This window comes from Lissotriton helveticus, chromosome 5_1, assembly GCF_964261635.1.
Source record: "Lissotriton helveticus chromosome 5_1, aLisHel1.1, whole genome shotgun sequence".
Lineage (NCBI taxonomy): Eukaryota > Metazoa > Chordata > Amphibia > Caudata > Salamandridae > Lissotriton > Lissotriton helveticus.
Window position 1 is genome coordinate 20,463,293 of NC_136065.1, and position 14,263 is coordinate 20,477,555.

General features: G+C 49.7%; 1 protein-coding gene across 2 annotated transcripts in view; it reads right to left on the reverse strand.

Moving 5' to 3' along the window:
- Positions 1-7,652: 7,652 nt before the first annotated feature.
- Positions 7,653-14,263, reverse strand: part of TAPBP (TAP binding protein) — a 195,080-nt gene continuing 188,469 nt past the window's right edge. The window contains exon 9 of one of the 2 annotated variants that reach the window (XM_078641626.1): positions 7,653-7,968. In XM_078641626.1, coding sequence (XP_078497752.1) covers positions 7,775-7,968 — 194 coding nt within the window. In that variant the 3' untranslated portion in view covers positions 7,653-7,774. The remainder of the gene's footprint in view (positions 7,969-14,263) is intronic. The other variant, XM_078641627.1, reaches the window with a different exon arrangement.

The following is a 14,263-nucleotide window of genomic DNA, read 5'->3' on the forward strand; positions in this document are numbered from 1 at the left end:
TTGGCCTTGGGATTACCAAAGATGGTGACAAGCGCTTGGTGGTCCGTAATCATGGTGAAATGTTTGCCATAAATGAACACATGAAAATGCTCGCAAGCCCATACGACGGCGCGACTCTCCTTCTCAGGCTGGGAATAAGCCTTCTCGGTGTCTGGCATAGGCCACAATGTGTCGTCGATCAGTGTCATTATCATACTGAGCCAGGATGGCACCCAACCCCACTGGACTGGCATCCACCGTTATCTCCGTCTTCCTCTTGGGATTAAAGTAGGCTAGATTGTCCGCTGATTCCACCGCCTGTTTAATTTCTTGGAACGCCCGCTCACACTGAGGGCTCCACACAAATGGTTGTCCTTGTTTGGTGAGGACACGGAGTGGGTGGCTTATGGTGGCATAGTCTTTTATATACCTGGCGCAATAACTCGCCATGCCCAGAAACGATCGGATGTCACTCACATCTTGAGGGCTCTTGGTTGTATTAAGCGCTGTCACTTTCTCAGGGTCAGGCTTTATCCCTGCCCCTGAGAACACATGTCCGAAGAACTTGAGAGTGGACTGATGGAACTCACACTTGTCCTTATTGAGAGTTAGGTTAGCTTCTAGGAGAGCATGGCACACTCGATCCAAAGCTTTGTCATGTTCCTGTGTGTTCGCTCCATACACCAGAATGTCGTCACTGTAGTTCAGTGAATTAGGTATGTGTTTGATGGTCTGACGGATGACCTCTTGGAATATTTCTGCCGCAGAGGAGATACCGAAACTCAGCCGTTTGTATCGAAACAAACCCAGATGAGTGGCAAACGTCGTTATGTACCTTGATTTTTCGTGTAATTCCAGCTGATGGTATCCCTTATTTAGATCGAGTTTGGAAAATACCCTGGCTCCATTCAATGCTGATATCATATCGCTCAGGTGAGGTACTGGGTGACGCTCTCTTTCTATGGCTGTATTGGGGAGTCGCATGTCCACACATAAACGTACCTTTTCAGGGGTGCCCTTCTTTGGAACGATGACAACTGGTGACACCCATGGTGTGGGACCATCCGTTTTCTCGATAATGTCAGCCTGTAACAGTTCCTGGATTTCATCTTCTACGGCTTGCTGAAGATGAAAAGGCACTCGCCTGGGGTGTTGAGCCACAGGGCGCACTTGATCATTGATGTGCCGGCGAATCAGGCATTTGTTCATTTTACCGAGCCCAGTGAACAACTTGGGAAACCTACGAACAATGTCTGGATTGTCATTGACTCGGTATAAGATCTCAACCAGTCGGAGGTGCTCCGCTGTAGGCAGACTAAGGGGACAATCAGCCTCCGGGCCCTCAATGACGTGTATATGTGCTGACACAGAATTATTTTCATGTTTCAATGTTGTTGTGAATTTGCCCAGGCATGGTAGTGGTTTTTTCGCCATCCAAGTGAACACCCTGACATGTGCTGGACTCAAGGGGGGTGGTGGCTTCATTTTGTTATATTCGGTCACGGGCATGTAGTTCAATGACGCCCCACTGTCTAACACAAATTTGGTCGCATGTGTCCCCACTTTGATGCCTAATGGGGGATATTTCTTTAGCTGGTCCGGGTCTGCTACCATGCAGATATATTCATCTGTATATACTGACTCCTGAGAAGTCGATCTCGAGTCTCTTGACGATGACCGTCTCGAGGACCTTCTTGTCCGTTGGGATTTGAGAGACTCCCTGCTGGAGTACGACGAACCAGATGAGGATATTGCTCTGTCCTGTACAGCTTTTGCATGATGTCGCTTAGCATCTGGGCGAAACGACTTTGTTGTTTCACTCCTTCTTTCTTTGCTGTATACTCCGCACATCGCCTCAAAATGATTTTTCCGTCCACATTTTCGGCATTGTTGACCCATTGCTGGACACACATCTGTATGTGGGAAGTCATACCCACATCAATAGCATTTCCGTGAACGGTCTGTCTTTCTGACATGGTCTGGTTTCTTGTCTTTTCTCCTAGATTCATAGCGTCGGCGACCTTTGTGTTGGTGACGGGACGCTGGTATGGACCTTCTCTGTCGCTCACTTGATCTTCTGCGAGTGCTGTTGGTTTGCATCCAATATGCTTGCTCTCTTCTCTCACTACGCCCTGTCTCCATGTTCTTGGCATGCTCCTCCGCTTGGTCATACACCCGGGTCATTTCCTCTATTTCGTCGAGATCATGACTTTATCTCAGTAGTCGCCTACGGAGCGTCTCTGAATGACAACCCTCGATGACTCTTGGCCGAATGGCATCCTCCGTCGAGAATGCGTCAAAGTTGCAGTACTGAGACAGTCGGCGTAGTCTGGATATGAATGTGCTCATCATTTCTTCCTTGTCTTGACGGGCTTGATGGAATACATATCTCTCGTAGTCCACATTCCTTTTATGCACAAACTTTCTGTTCAACGCATCTCGCACTTTGTCATAGGTTCCTTTCTCATCGGTCGGCAGTTCTTTGATCACTTTGCAAACCTCTTTGCCGACCAGATTGCGTAGTGCAATTAATTTGTTTCTGTCTCCCGTGACTTTTGATCCTTCAAGATAGTCCTCGAGATCCTCGAGCCACTCCTGCCATCTGGGGCCCATACTTCCGCCAGCCACCAGGGTCAGTGGTTCTGGTGGGCGCAGGTGCGATACTCGAGTTGCAACTGGGGCTGCCGCCGCTGTACATGCCGCCGCTGTACCTCCACCATTTCGGCTCGGTGAGTTTGACATCTCTGGACTGAAGTGTCAGAGTTACCTTTCACTTGCGAGTGCTTGATGGCTTTTATCAATACTTGTTTTGCATCTACCAGTGCTTGTTTGTAATTACCAATGCTTGTTTTTTTGTTTTTTTGCAATTATCAATGCTTGTTTTGCAATTTCCAATACTTGTTTTTGCAATTATCAACGCTTGTTTTGCAATTTCCAATGCTTGTTTTTGCAATTATCAATGCTTGTTTTGCATTTACCAAGGCTTGTTTTGCAATTATCAATGCTTGTTGTGCAATTACCAATGCTTATTTGCTTAGGCCTTATGCTGCCTGACTTCAAAATGGCCGCCAGGAATTCACACATGGAGGTCGTCCTGAAGGTTGCCTGACTTTAAGATGGCCGCCGTTCTTGAGCTCTCAGTTCACACGAGACTTCACTCTCATTCATTCCTTCGAGGCATGCTCATTCTCCAGGACTCACCGGCAGCTGATGTCTGCATGCAGCATCGTTTGTTCAATGCCTCCGCGTTCCTGGACCTTCAAAAACATTCAGGTACGATCAGGGAAGCTCCTAGCTTCAGCTCGTTACTGGCATGCCATTCCTCACGTATCGGGGGTGAGCTGGCTACTTTCGCGCGCACTGGAGCTCTTCGTCGGGACACTTCCACACGTCCTGGGCAGCACCACAGACGCTCCTTGGTCACCGGAGCAGTAGGCAGAGTCGGGGTGGGCACCCGACTTCTCCTCATTCAACGCGTGCGACTTGCACGCATCGGGGGTGAGCCGCGATTTGGCGCGAACCGGCGCACGGCTTTAAAACACCCCAGCGCTCAATCGCGTTTTCTTCCTCTGGGCTCTACGCGACTAGCAGATCGCGGAGCAGGGGCAACTACCGCTGGCCTCTTGATCTGGGCGGCGGACTTACTTCAGACACACCTGTCTCAGCAGCGTTTTTCCTTCTTTCACGCTGCAGGGGACAGGGACGCTTCTTTGTGGGTTTCTGCGTGTGGCAAACTCCACCACCCCACCCTCGTCGCCAGCTCTAGTGTCCTGTACTTAATAATGACAGACACTTACTTGATATTGAAAGAGCTTTATTAACATGCTCCTTACTCGTCCCTGTCCCTACTCTAACTAACCCCTTTCCTGTGCTGGCCCCTCCTCTTCCTCCAACGCCGTAACTCCTCCCATCCCAACTACTAGACTGTGCACATCATCACACCCACTCTCTGTATCCACCACTCTCTGTATCTCCCCACTCTCTATATCCTTCTCTCTCTGTATCCACCACTCTCTGCATCTCCCCACTCTCTGTATCCACCACTCTCTGTATCTCCCCACTCTCTGTATCCACCACTCTCTGTATCCCCACTCTCTGTATCCACCACTCTCTGTATCTCCTCACTCTCGATATCCTTCCCTCTCTGTATTCACCACTCTCTGTATCTCCCCACTCTCTGTATCCACCACTCTCTGTATCTCCTCACTCTCTATATCCTTCCCTCTCTGTATCCACCACTCTCTGTATCTCCCCACTCTCTGTATCCACCACTCTCTGTATCTCCCCACTCTCTGTATCCACCACTCTCTGTATCTCCCCACTCTCTGTATCCACCACTCTCTGTAGCTCCCCACTCTCTGTATCCTCCCCTCTCTGTATCCACCACTCTCTGTAACCTCCCCTCTGTATCCACCATGCTCTGTATCTCCCCTCTCTCTGTATCCTCCCCTCGCTCTGAATCCACCACTCTGTATCTCCCCTCTCTCTGTATCCTCCCCTCTCTCTGTATCCACCACTCTGTATCCTCCCCCTCTCTGTACCCTCCTCATTAATCCACCTCTCTGTATCCATCACTCTCTGTATCCACCACACTGTACTCTCACCTCCTGAATCCACCCCTCCGTATCCACCACTCTGTATCCACCACTCCCTGTACCCTCCCTCTGTATCCACCACTCTGTGTCCACCACTCTGTACCCGCTCCTCCTGAATCCACCTCTCTGTATACACCACTCTGTATCCACCACTCCCTGTACCCTCCCTCTGTATCCACCACTCCCTGAATCCACCACTCCCTGTACCCTCCCTCTGTATCCACCACTCTCTGTGTCCACCACTCTGTACCTGCTCCTCCTGAATCCACCTCTCTGTATCCACCACTCCCTGTACCCACCACTCCCTGTGCCCTCCCTCTGTATCCACCACTCCCTGTATCCACCACTCTCTGTACCCTCCTTTGTATCCACTACTCTCTGTACCCTCTCTCTGTATCCACCTCTCTCTGTATCCACCACTCTCTGTATCCACCACTCTCTGTATCCACCACTCTCTGTACCCTCTCTCTGTATCCACCACTCTCTGTATCCACCTCTCTCTGTATCCACCACTCTCTGTATCCACCACTCTCTGTATCCACTACTCTCTGTACCCACCACTCTCTATATCCACCACTCTCTGTATCCACCTCTCTCTGTATCCACCTCTCTCTGTATCCACCACTCTCTGTATCCACCACTCTCTGTACCCTCTCTCTGTATCCACCACTCTCTGTATTCACCACTCTCTGTATCTCCCCACTCTCTATATCCTTCCCTCTCTGTCCACCACTCTCTGTATCTCCCCACTCTCTGTATCCACCACTCTCTGTATCCACCACTCTCTGTATCCACCACTCTCTGTACCCCTCTCTGTATACACCACTCTTTGTATCCACCACTCTTTGTATCCACCACTCTCTGTATCCACCACTCTCTGTATCCACCACTCTCTGTACCCTATCTCTGTATCCACCACTCTCTGTATCTCCCCACTCTCTGTATCCACTGTCTGTATCCACCACTCTCTGTATCTCCCCACTCTCTGTATCCACCACTCTTTGTATCCACCACTCTCTGTATCTACCACTCTCTGTATCCACCACTCTCTGTATCCACCACTCTCTGTATCCTCCCCCCTCTCGCGTGTGCCTACCTCGCCCACTGTGTATCCCCAGTTGAACCTTCAGTGCAGAGCTCTGCAGTGTGTTTACTGCCCTCCCAGGCAGAGGTGCCTGTGCTGTCCATCACGGACACACATCTGCATCACCTGAATGTTAGAGTTGAGAATCCTGACAGTGGTGACTCAGCCTTCAGGGGGTCAATCAATCGATCATGGGTTTGTTAAGTGCAGCTACTCACCCGAGCGGGTCTCAAGGCGCTGGGAAGGGGCGCAGGTCCCGGATGTTCACGGAGATCCGAAGAGCCAGGTCTAGAGGTCCTTTGTGAACTTGGAGAGTGCAGGCGTCTGTCTGCGGTGGAGTGGGAGGGTGTTCCATGCTTTGGCCGCGAGGAAGGACAAGGAACGTCCTCCTGTTCTGGTCTTCTTGATGCGAGGCACCATTGCGAGGGAGAGCTGGGCTGAGCCGAGGGTCCTTTGGGGTGCATGGAATGTGAGGCGGTTGTTCCAGTATGCAGGTCCGGTGTTGTGGAGGGCTTTGTGGGCGTGGGTGAGAAACTTGAATGTGATTTTCTTCTCGATGGGGAGCCAATGTAATGTCCGCAGGTGTTGGGTGATGTGGCAGAGGCGCAGTAGGTGGAGGACTAGTCTGGCGGAGGCATTCTGGATGTTCTGGAGTTTGTGTTGATTCTGGCATAGAGTGCGTTGCCGTAGTCGAGTCTGCTGATGACAAGGGTGTGGGTGACAGTTTTTCTGTGTTCGAGGGGGATCCATTTGAAGGTCTTTCATAGGAGTCGGAGGGTGTGGAAACAGGAGGACGAGACAGCGTTGATTTGGCGGTTCATTTTTAGTTTGGAGTCCAGGAATCTTCCGAGGTTGCATGCATGGTCCGTGGGGGTGGGTGGATTCCCGAGAGTGGGGAGCCATCAACTGTCATTCCAGGCGTCAGGGTGTGGGCCTTTGATGAGTAATTCGGTTTTGTCTGTGTCTAGTTGAAGGCAGCTGTTCTTCATCCACCTGGCGACGGCTTCCATTCCTTCTTGAAAGTTGTCTTTGGTTGTGTTGGGTTCATTGCATAGGGGAGAGGATGAATTGGGTGTCGTCTGCCTGTGAAACAATGTTAAGTCTGTAGGATTTGATGACGGGGCGAGCGGGCCCATGTAGACGTTGAACAGGGTGGGGATGATGGAGGATCCTTGCGGAACTCCGCAGGTGGTCGGTGTGGGATCTGAGAGGGAGGGTGGGAGTCTGACCCGCTGTGTTCTGCTGGAGAGGAATGATCGGATCCAGTCGAGAGCTTTGTCCCGGATCCCTGCGTCGTGGAGTCCGCGGGCTAGAGGGCAGTGAGAGACTGTGTCGAAGGCTGCGGAGAGGTCCAGGAGGATGAGGGCCATGGTCTCGCCTCTGTCGAGGAGGGAGCGGATGTCATCTGTTGCGGCGAGGAGGGCGGTTTCTGTGCTGTGGTTTTTCCTGAAGCCGGATTGGGAGGGTGATGTCATCAGTGTGTTTACTGCCCTCCCAGGGCAGATGGGCCTGTGCTGTCCATCACCGGACACACATCTGCAACACCTGGATGTTACAGGTGAGAATCCGGACGGGGCGGACTCAGCCTTCAGAGGGTGATGTCATCAGTGTGATTGAGCTGGGCTACTGACGTCATATGCAATGCGAGTCAGAGTAACTTTCACTACCTATGCATGTGTATTTGTATAACATGCGGCAAGCTGGGTAACACCAGAGGTAGGCGTTTACGCCCTGCACATACTCACAATGTATTAGTATTACATCTGACAGATATTCATTTTAGGTGAGAGAGCTCAAGTGACTCAGATCACATAATTTCCAGCAAGAGTTGGGATTCAAGCAGAGGTCTGCAGGGTCTCTGGTGGTCCGCCAAGCCAGGAGAGTACTTCGCCTCTGTCACACTCTCCGAGGGTTTCTGCTCAGAAGGCCCACAGGCGCTGCCCCCCCTGTTTACGATGGAAACTTAGATCTGTGCCCAGAATGAAAGAGAAGGCCACACTTAGAACACACTTTTATTAGAAGTTTCATTTCACAGATTCAAAAATATTTACACTTTCTCAATTTCCTCAACCTTCTCCAAAAAAACCTCAAGGATGGATGACTTGTAAAGATGGCGTCACCGGGCCCGAGAAGCCACAACACACACTTTAGAGCCCGACCTTAGATTTCCACTTTTAGCAAAGGCTGCTAGCGCCAAGCGTGAGGCATCAACCTGGGTTCCAGGCGCAGTGCAGGCGCCAACGCAGAAGCAGGGGAGCGTCAGGAGAGCAGGGTGGCAGCCGTGCCAGGGGGAGAGGCACTCAGGTGACCCTGTATGAGGAAGCAAAGGACACAGGTGGTTATTCAAAGTGGATGCAAAGCTCGTCCCAGAAACTGCACCTGTGCAGACACCACACCTGAGATGTGCCCACGGCTCGTGCAACCATCCTGGAGACCGGCGCTGCCCTTTTAAACCCTTTGCACAACCCGTCTGCCTTTGGCAATGATTTATTGGGATAACATAAACATAACATAATGATTGATAAGCTTTTATTTGATATGCAGGATATCTTATAAGCGTACACACAATACAGCCAATTACAAATCTACAAAAAACATCATTTAAAAAGGCAAATATTAGGTGCACATTAAAAAAGTAAAAGGACATGTAGTGCCAAGAATAAATTAGCTAAAAATGCATTAAACCACTACTGACAGTCTTACATCTTATCAACCAGAACTGTTTTAAAAATTTGGCTATGCCACATACAATAGGGGGGGAAGTGTCCGTCATTAAGATGCGCAGTGCTACTAAATAACTACGTGTGCCCATATTCCGGCAGAGGGGTTTAAGCCAAAAGCTCCTGGGCTTTGCATAATCCGGGCATTCGAATAGGATATGCGTAATGGACTCTATCCTATTAGGACAACATGCACAATAAGGGGACGTGTGAGCACCTGATTTCCACTTTGATACCAGAGCCCCAAGTGGTAGCGAGCCCACTCTAAATTTAAAATACAGTGCTCGGTCATATGGAAGAGTAATTAGGTCCAGATAGGGCTCAAACACTACAACATCTTTTACTGTTAAAAAGGCAGCAGTGGACTTGCAATGTTCCGGGTTTATAACTAGCTGTTCCGCAACCCAGTTCCAGTACAGTCTCTTCAACACCTCTTTTGGTGGGGCTGATCTTGATAACCAACAGTCCCTCAGTCCGATTTTCTCCTGAAGTTTTTTAGTGTCACTCAACCATCTTATTTTTGCCCAACCGCCCAAGCTCATTATCTCCGCCAACCCATCAGCATACGATTTTAAATCTTCACCCCTCCAGATACGTGTCCATAGAAGGAGAGGGCGAAGCCGGGCTTGGTCTTTAATGTTTTTACAGCCTGTATCCAACAGCACCGGTACTGTTGGGGTGCTCGGAGGGGTGGCAATTATGGATTTTAGGAGCTTACTCTCTACTGTTGCCAAGGCGTCCAGGCAGCAGTGCCCCCACAATTCGGCCCCATACAAGGCTGATGTTACTACCTTAGCCTTGTAGATGTCAATTACTGGGGTAAGCGACCTCCTAGGTGATGCCCGGAATTCCCTCAGGAGGGCTCCTCCTACTCTCTTGTGGTTGAGGACCATCTTAGCAATGTGAGGTGACCAGTTCATGCTATCCGTAATCCGAATTCCGAGGTAGTCAAATTCGGATACTTTCTCCAAGGCAACAGAGTTAAGAATAGGCGGGCGACCCAGTTTCCTTGGAGGATTTAGGACTAGGAACTTAGTTTTATCCACGTTGATTACTAGTCCCTTTGCAACACAGAAATCCTGGAAACGGGTTAGCAGTTTCTGGAGGCCTTGCGGAGTCTTGGAGATCAAGAGCGTGTCATCCGCAAAAAGCAGGGTGGGGATCCGCACTCCTCCGAGACAGGGGGCGTCGGCTGGTTCTTGCTGGAGATGTTCCACCACCCAATTCACATATAGTGAACAAAGGGTGGGCGCCAAAACGCATCCCTGCCTCACACCCCTAGACACTGGTATTTTCTCTGTTAGTTCTCCATTTCTACCCCAGCGGACCTGAGCAAAGGTATGGGCGTGGAGGCTAATGAGGAGAGACAAGATGTATGGAGGCAATCCCAGCTCATGAAGCCCCCTCCATAACTCCTCCCGGGGGACTAGGTCAAAGGCAGTCCTTAGGTCTATAAAGGCCAGGTATAGACTGCCCTTGCCTAGCTCCACCACCTTCCACCCCAGAAGTGCCAACCTGAACACCTGCTCTATTGTCCCCATTCCTGCCCGAAAACCAGCCTGGAAGTCTGATAATATTTTATTTTCCTCCACCCAGTGCAAAATCCTACCAAGTATGGCTTTACCTGCTATCTTTTGGGTGGAGTCTATCAGGCTTATAGGGCGGTAGTTCCCCGGGGTTTCTCTACATCCTTTTTTATAAATCGGGACCACTACCGCCCCCTTCCAGGAATCTGGCACTGACCCTCCCATCATGATGTCGTTAAGGAGAGCTGCAATAACCCTTCCCCACTCCACTGGATGTGCCCGCATAAGATCCCCCGGAAGGCCATCTGGACCAGCTGCCTTGCGGGGGCTACCCACCCAATTACCTTTTCGATCTCTAAAGATGTAAAGAGATCATAGGTATGGGGTTCGAATGCTAGTGGGGAGATCACCCTAACATTTAGTTCCCCATCTGCCGGGAGGTATAAAGCCCCGAAGTGTTTTACCCAGCTTTGTTGGGGGATATTACAGGGTCTCATAGCTGCCTCGGGCCTGTTCCGGGAACCTACAAGGTTCCAAAAGGCCCTTGAGTCCCTACTTTTGCTAGCATGGAGTAGGTCTTCCCAGAATTTCTCTTCCCACTCCATCCTGGCGGTTTTAAGGGATCTATTGTAGGCCTTCCTTGCTTCCAGTATACCGCTATGGGATTTATGCTTCACTGCCTCAACAAGCCTTTTTTTATGTACCCTACACGTTTGAGTATAGCAACCATCACCTTGCTTTTTACTTTGCTTATTTCCTGACTTACTAGGAGGGATGGTAAACACATTTGTCAAGGCCTCTACTAAAGAGGCAAAGAGTCCACTCACCCTACCCACCCCTTCCAAGGGAGACCCCAGAGTTGTCACTGCTTGGTTTAAGAGGGTTGAGATTTCTCCAACCCTTTCCTCGGAGAGGACCAAATTAGCCCATTTTATGCGTCTTCCACAGAGTGAGACTACAGACTCGTCGGGGGGAGCTAATACGGGGTTACTAGGACCCTTTTTTACAGGGCACCACCACTGGGCCATGGTTAAGGAAAGTGAATTATGGTCACTTTCAATCGTCGGGACCACAACCATATCCCTCACATGGTTCCAGAGACATACATCTAATAAGATGTAGTCTATTCTAGAGGAGTGTCCTGGTCTATTGTAAGTGTGGGCCCCCCCCCTGTCCGAAATTGTCCTTCCATTCAATGCCCTTAGATTTAGTTCGAGGCTCAGGGAGTATAGCTGTAACGCCACTTCTGACCATCTCCTAATGGGTGGAATCTCTAATACAGGGATCCCTATCCTAGTGTCCTCCTCGTCCTGGTCAAGGGCAACATCGGAGCCCAAGGGCTCGAACGTACAATTCATATCACCCGCGACCAGGGTACATGACTTGTGTGGAGTTTTATTCAGGAGGGTCTCAAGGAGAGATAGTACAGGCGACTTCCTCCCGCCCTTGGTCCCTCTGGCGTAAACATTATAAACATTTAGAACTGTTCTTCCCCTTTGGTCTCTTAAAATGATATTTTGAATATCCGGACAACCTGTCTGTAGCTCCTCTATTCTGCAGTCTAAGGAGGCTGCTACCCATATGAGTAGACCACCCGAGGGGCGTCCCTTCCCTGTTTCCGAGGTTAGCGCAAGTACAGAGTAGGAGGAGAATCCCACCCTATGTACCGGCTCCAAGCTCCAGGTCTCTTGGAAGATGCATAAGGAGTGCTCATCAACCCAGGCATTCCAATCAGGGAGAGCCAACTTTCTTGCGATCCCTGCGACATTCCAGCTGAAAACCTTAAAAACTAGGTCCGTCACAGCTGGTGTGTCACTGGTTGCAAGAACACTACTGCTTGTAGCCCTAACCAAGGGGACTTGCAAATAACAATCTAGAGGAATGTCCATAATGGCTACCATCCCACTAGCACTTACAGTTGAGGGAGAGGTAGTTCGGGAGGGTGATGCTACCAATGGGTCTATTCTGTTCACAATTTCTTTAACTGCAACTACATCTGTATGTTCCCTGGGATCGCCCTCCTCCAGTCAGCAGCACCCTGGCACCCACAGAGGGTTCAGCCCACTACCCCCAAGACCCCCAGCCCAGCGTGTGTCCCAGTTTTGGCAAAAATCAGGGGTGCTTGGACTCTCCCGTGGCAAGATAACAATTTGCCTAGGGTAGAAATAGGTTAGGTCCACTACTTTAACCCCAGGTACATCCATGTTTTTTATAGGAGTACAAATGGAGCTCACTACTCTGGGGTCTTGAAAGTTTATTATTATGCAGTCCCCCTCCTGGGTTTTTTTCCCCTGCCCTACCCACCCTACTCTGCGGACACTTAGGATAATCCCATCCGCACCAGTAGGAATTGGCTTATTTGACTTAAGCCAGTGGATGCACTTATTCTTAAGAGATTGGTGGTTCTCCGACTGGCCTTCCTTTAAAGGGGGAACGTTTACCAGAACAGCAACAAATGGTTGGCAGTCTGGCGGGAGATTTACGAGGGGGGATCCGGCGTGTGAAATTTTGAGGGGCCACTGTGGTAGTAGCTGGGGCTATTGATTGGGGAGCAATTTTGGTGACCTTCCCTGTCGCTAATCCCTGAGCATTATCTTGTAAGCCAGATGTTTGGATAGCTTTTGCTTTACCTCTGCTTGCCTGGGGCTGTACTTGTGGAAGTGGCTTAGACATAGTTCTGGCAGCCTCTATAAGTGTTGGTGTTCCCTTGGATTGGGGCCCTGCTTTAGGTGGGGACGGATTTTTGGGTGCTGGCGCTTGCACTCTGTTAGTTTCAGCCCTATTTGACCTTTTTGGGTGGTTGGGATCTACCTGTAGTGGTAAGGAAACTACTAGGGGCGCACTCCCCTTTAGTCCCATGTCCTGGTTATCGCTCACTCTTTTTAACTGTTTAAATGTAGTTTTAAGTGAGTAAAACCCGTCGAGGGTTGATTGCTCAAGTTTATCTATTCTAGCCCCCAGGCCCTTAACCTGAGTAAGTAGGGGCATCAAGAGACTATTTACCCTCTCCAAAATAATTTCAATAGTCACAGGGTCGATAAGCTTGGGGACATTATCAGTACTATCACTAGTAGGCGATCCCTTGGGAGAGACCACAGCATCCCCCACTACCTCGACTTTATCCTCTGGGAACAGGCCCTTTGCGTGTTTCCCACCTGGGCAAAAGGGTTTTCTTATTCTTTGATAGAGCGCGGCCTGTCTCACCAACCTACCCTTTTTAAGGTAACCTGCCTTTTTGCTTTTAGCCCTCTTATTCTGCCTACTTGCATCAGTTTCAGATACAGAAGGCACCCCATCTGGAATTACTATAGTGGGGGTTGGCGGTATTAGCAGTAATGACTGTGTTATGACTTTATTTAGAGGCATAGGTGATACTGGTGGAGTAGATATACTGGAGCCACCCACTTCTTCAATGCCACTAGGAAGAAGCGCAGCCAGATTGTTGGAAATGGGATCCCTGGCTGGCCAGGGCTTTCGCCAAAGTCAGTCAGAGACCACCACACCCAAGTCAGGGCAAGGGAGTTACACGCCAAGATAACCCCTACTCACCCTCTAGGTAACGTGGCGCGAGCAGCAAGGCTAAACTTGGAGGCGATGTAGGCTAAGTATTTGCGCACGCACCCCAGCAACAACAACCAAAGGCCCACCACAAAGGAAACTCCACACAAGGTTATATAAAAAATAGCCTTTGTATTACACCAAAACACATTAGATAAAACACACACTTTACAATGTGCCAGAGGCACGGGCAGAATTTACAGGGGATATGTACAAGACAGGGCCACCTGGACCACTGTCAGGAATCAGAAGTAGCACTTTCAGAAAGTAAAATTACTTTAGCACAAAATAGCACACAACCAGTAATCACTGGTAACCAGGATCTCACTAGCACCACCTGCACTAGGGAGAAAACAACCACCTATGTATCACAATACCTGTAGGGGTGTAAGAGGAAAACACATGATGCAATGCATGACATTCATTCAGAGGTGTAAAGGCACATGACGCATAAAAACACATTCAGAGGTGCAGGGGAAGGAAACACATGATGCAGAACCTACATTCAGCGGTGTAAAAGCAAAGCACATGACGCATAAAAACACATTCAGAGGTGCAGGGGAAGGAAACACATGATGCAGAACCTACATTCAGCGGTGTAAAAGCAAAGCACATGACGCATAAAAACACATTCAGAGGTGCAGGGGAAGGAAACACATGATGCAGAACCTACATTCAGCGGTGTAAAAGCAAAGCACATGACGCATAAAAACACATTCAGAGGTGCAGCACAAGAGAACACATGATGAATAAACTACCCATTCAGAGGTGTAAGAAAAGGAGACACAATAGCGCAAAATC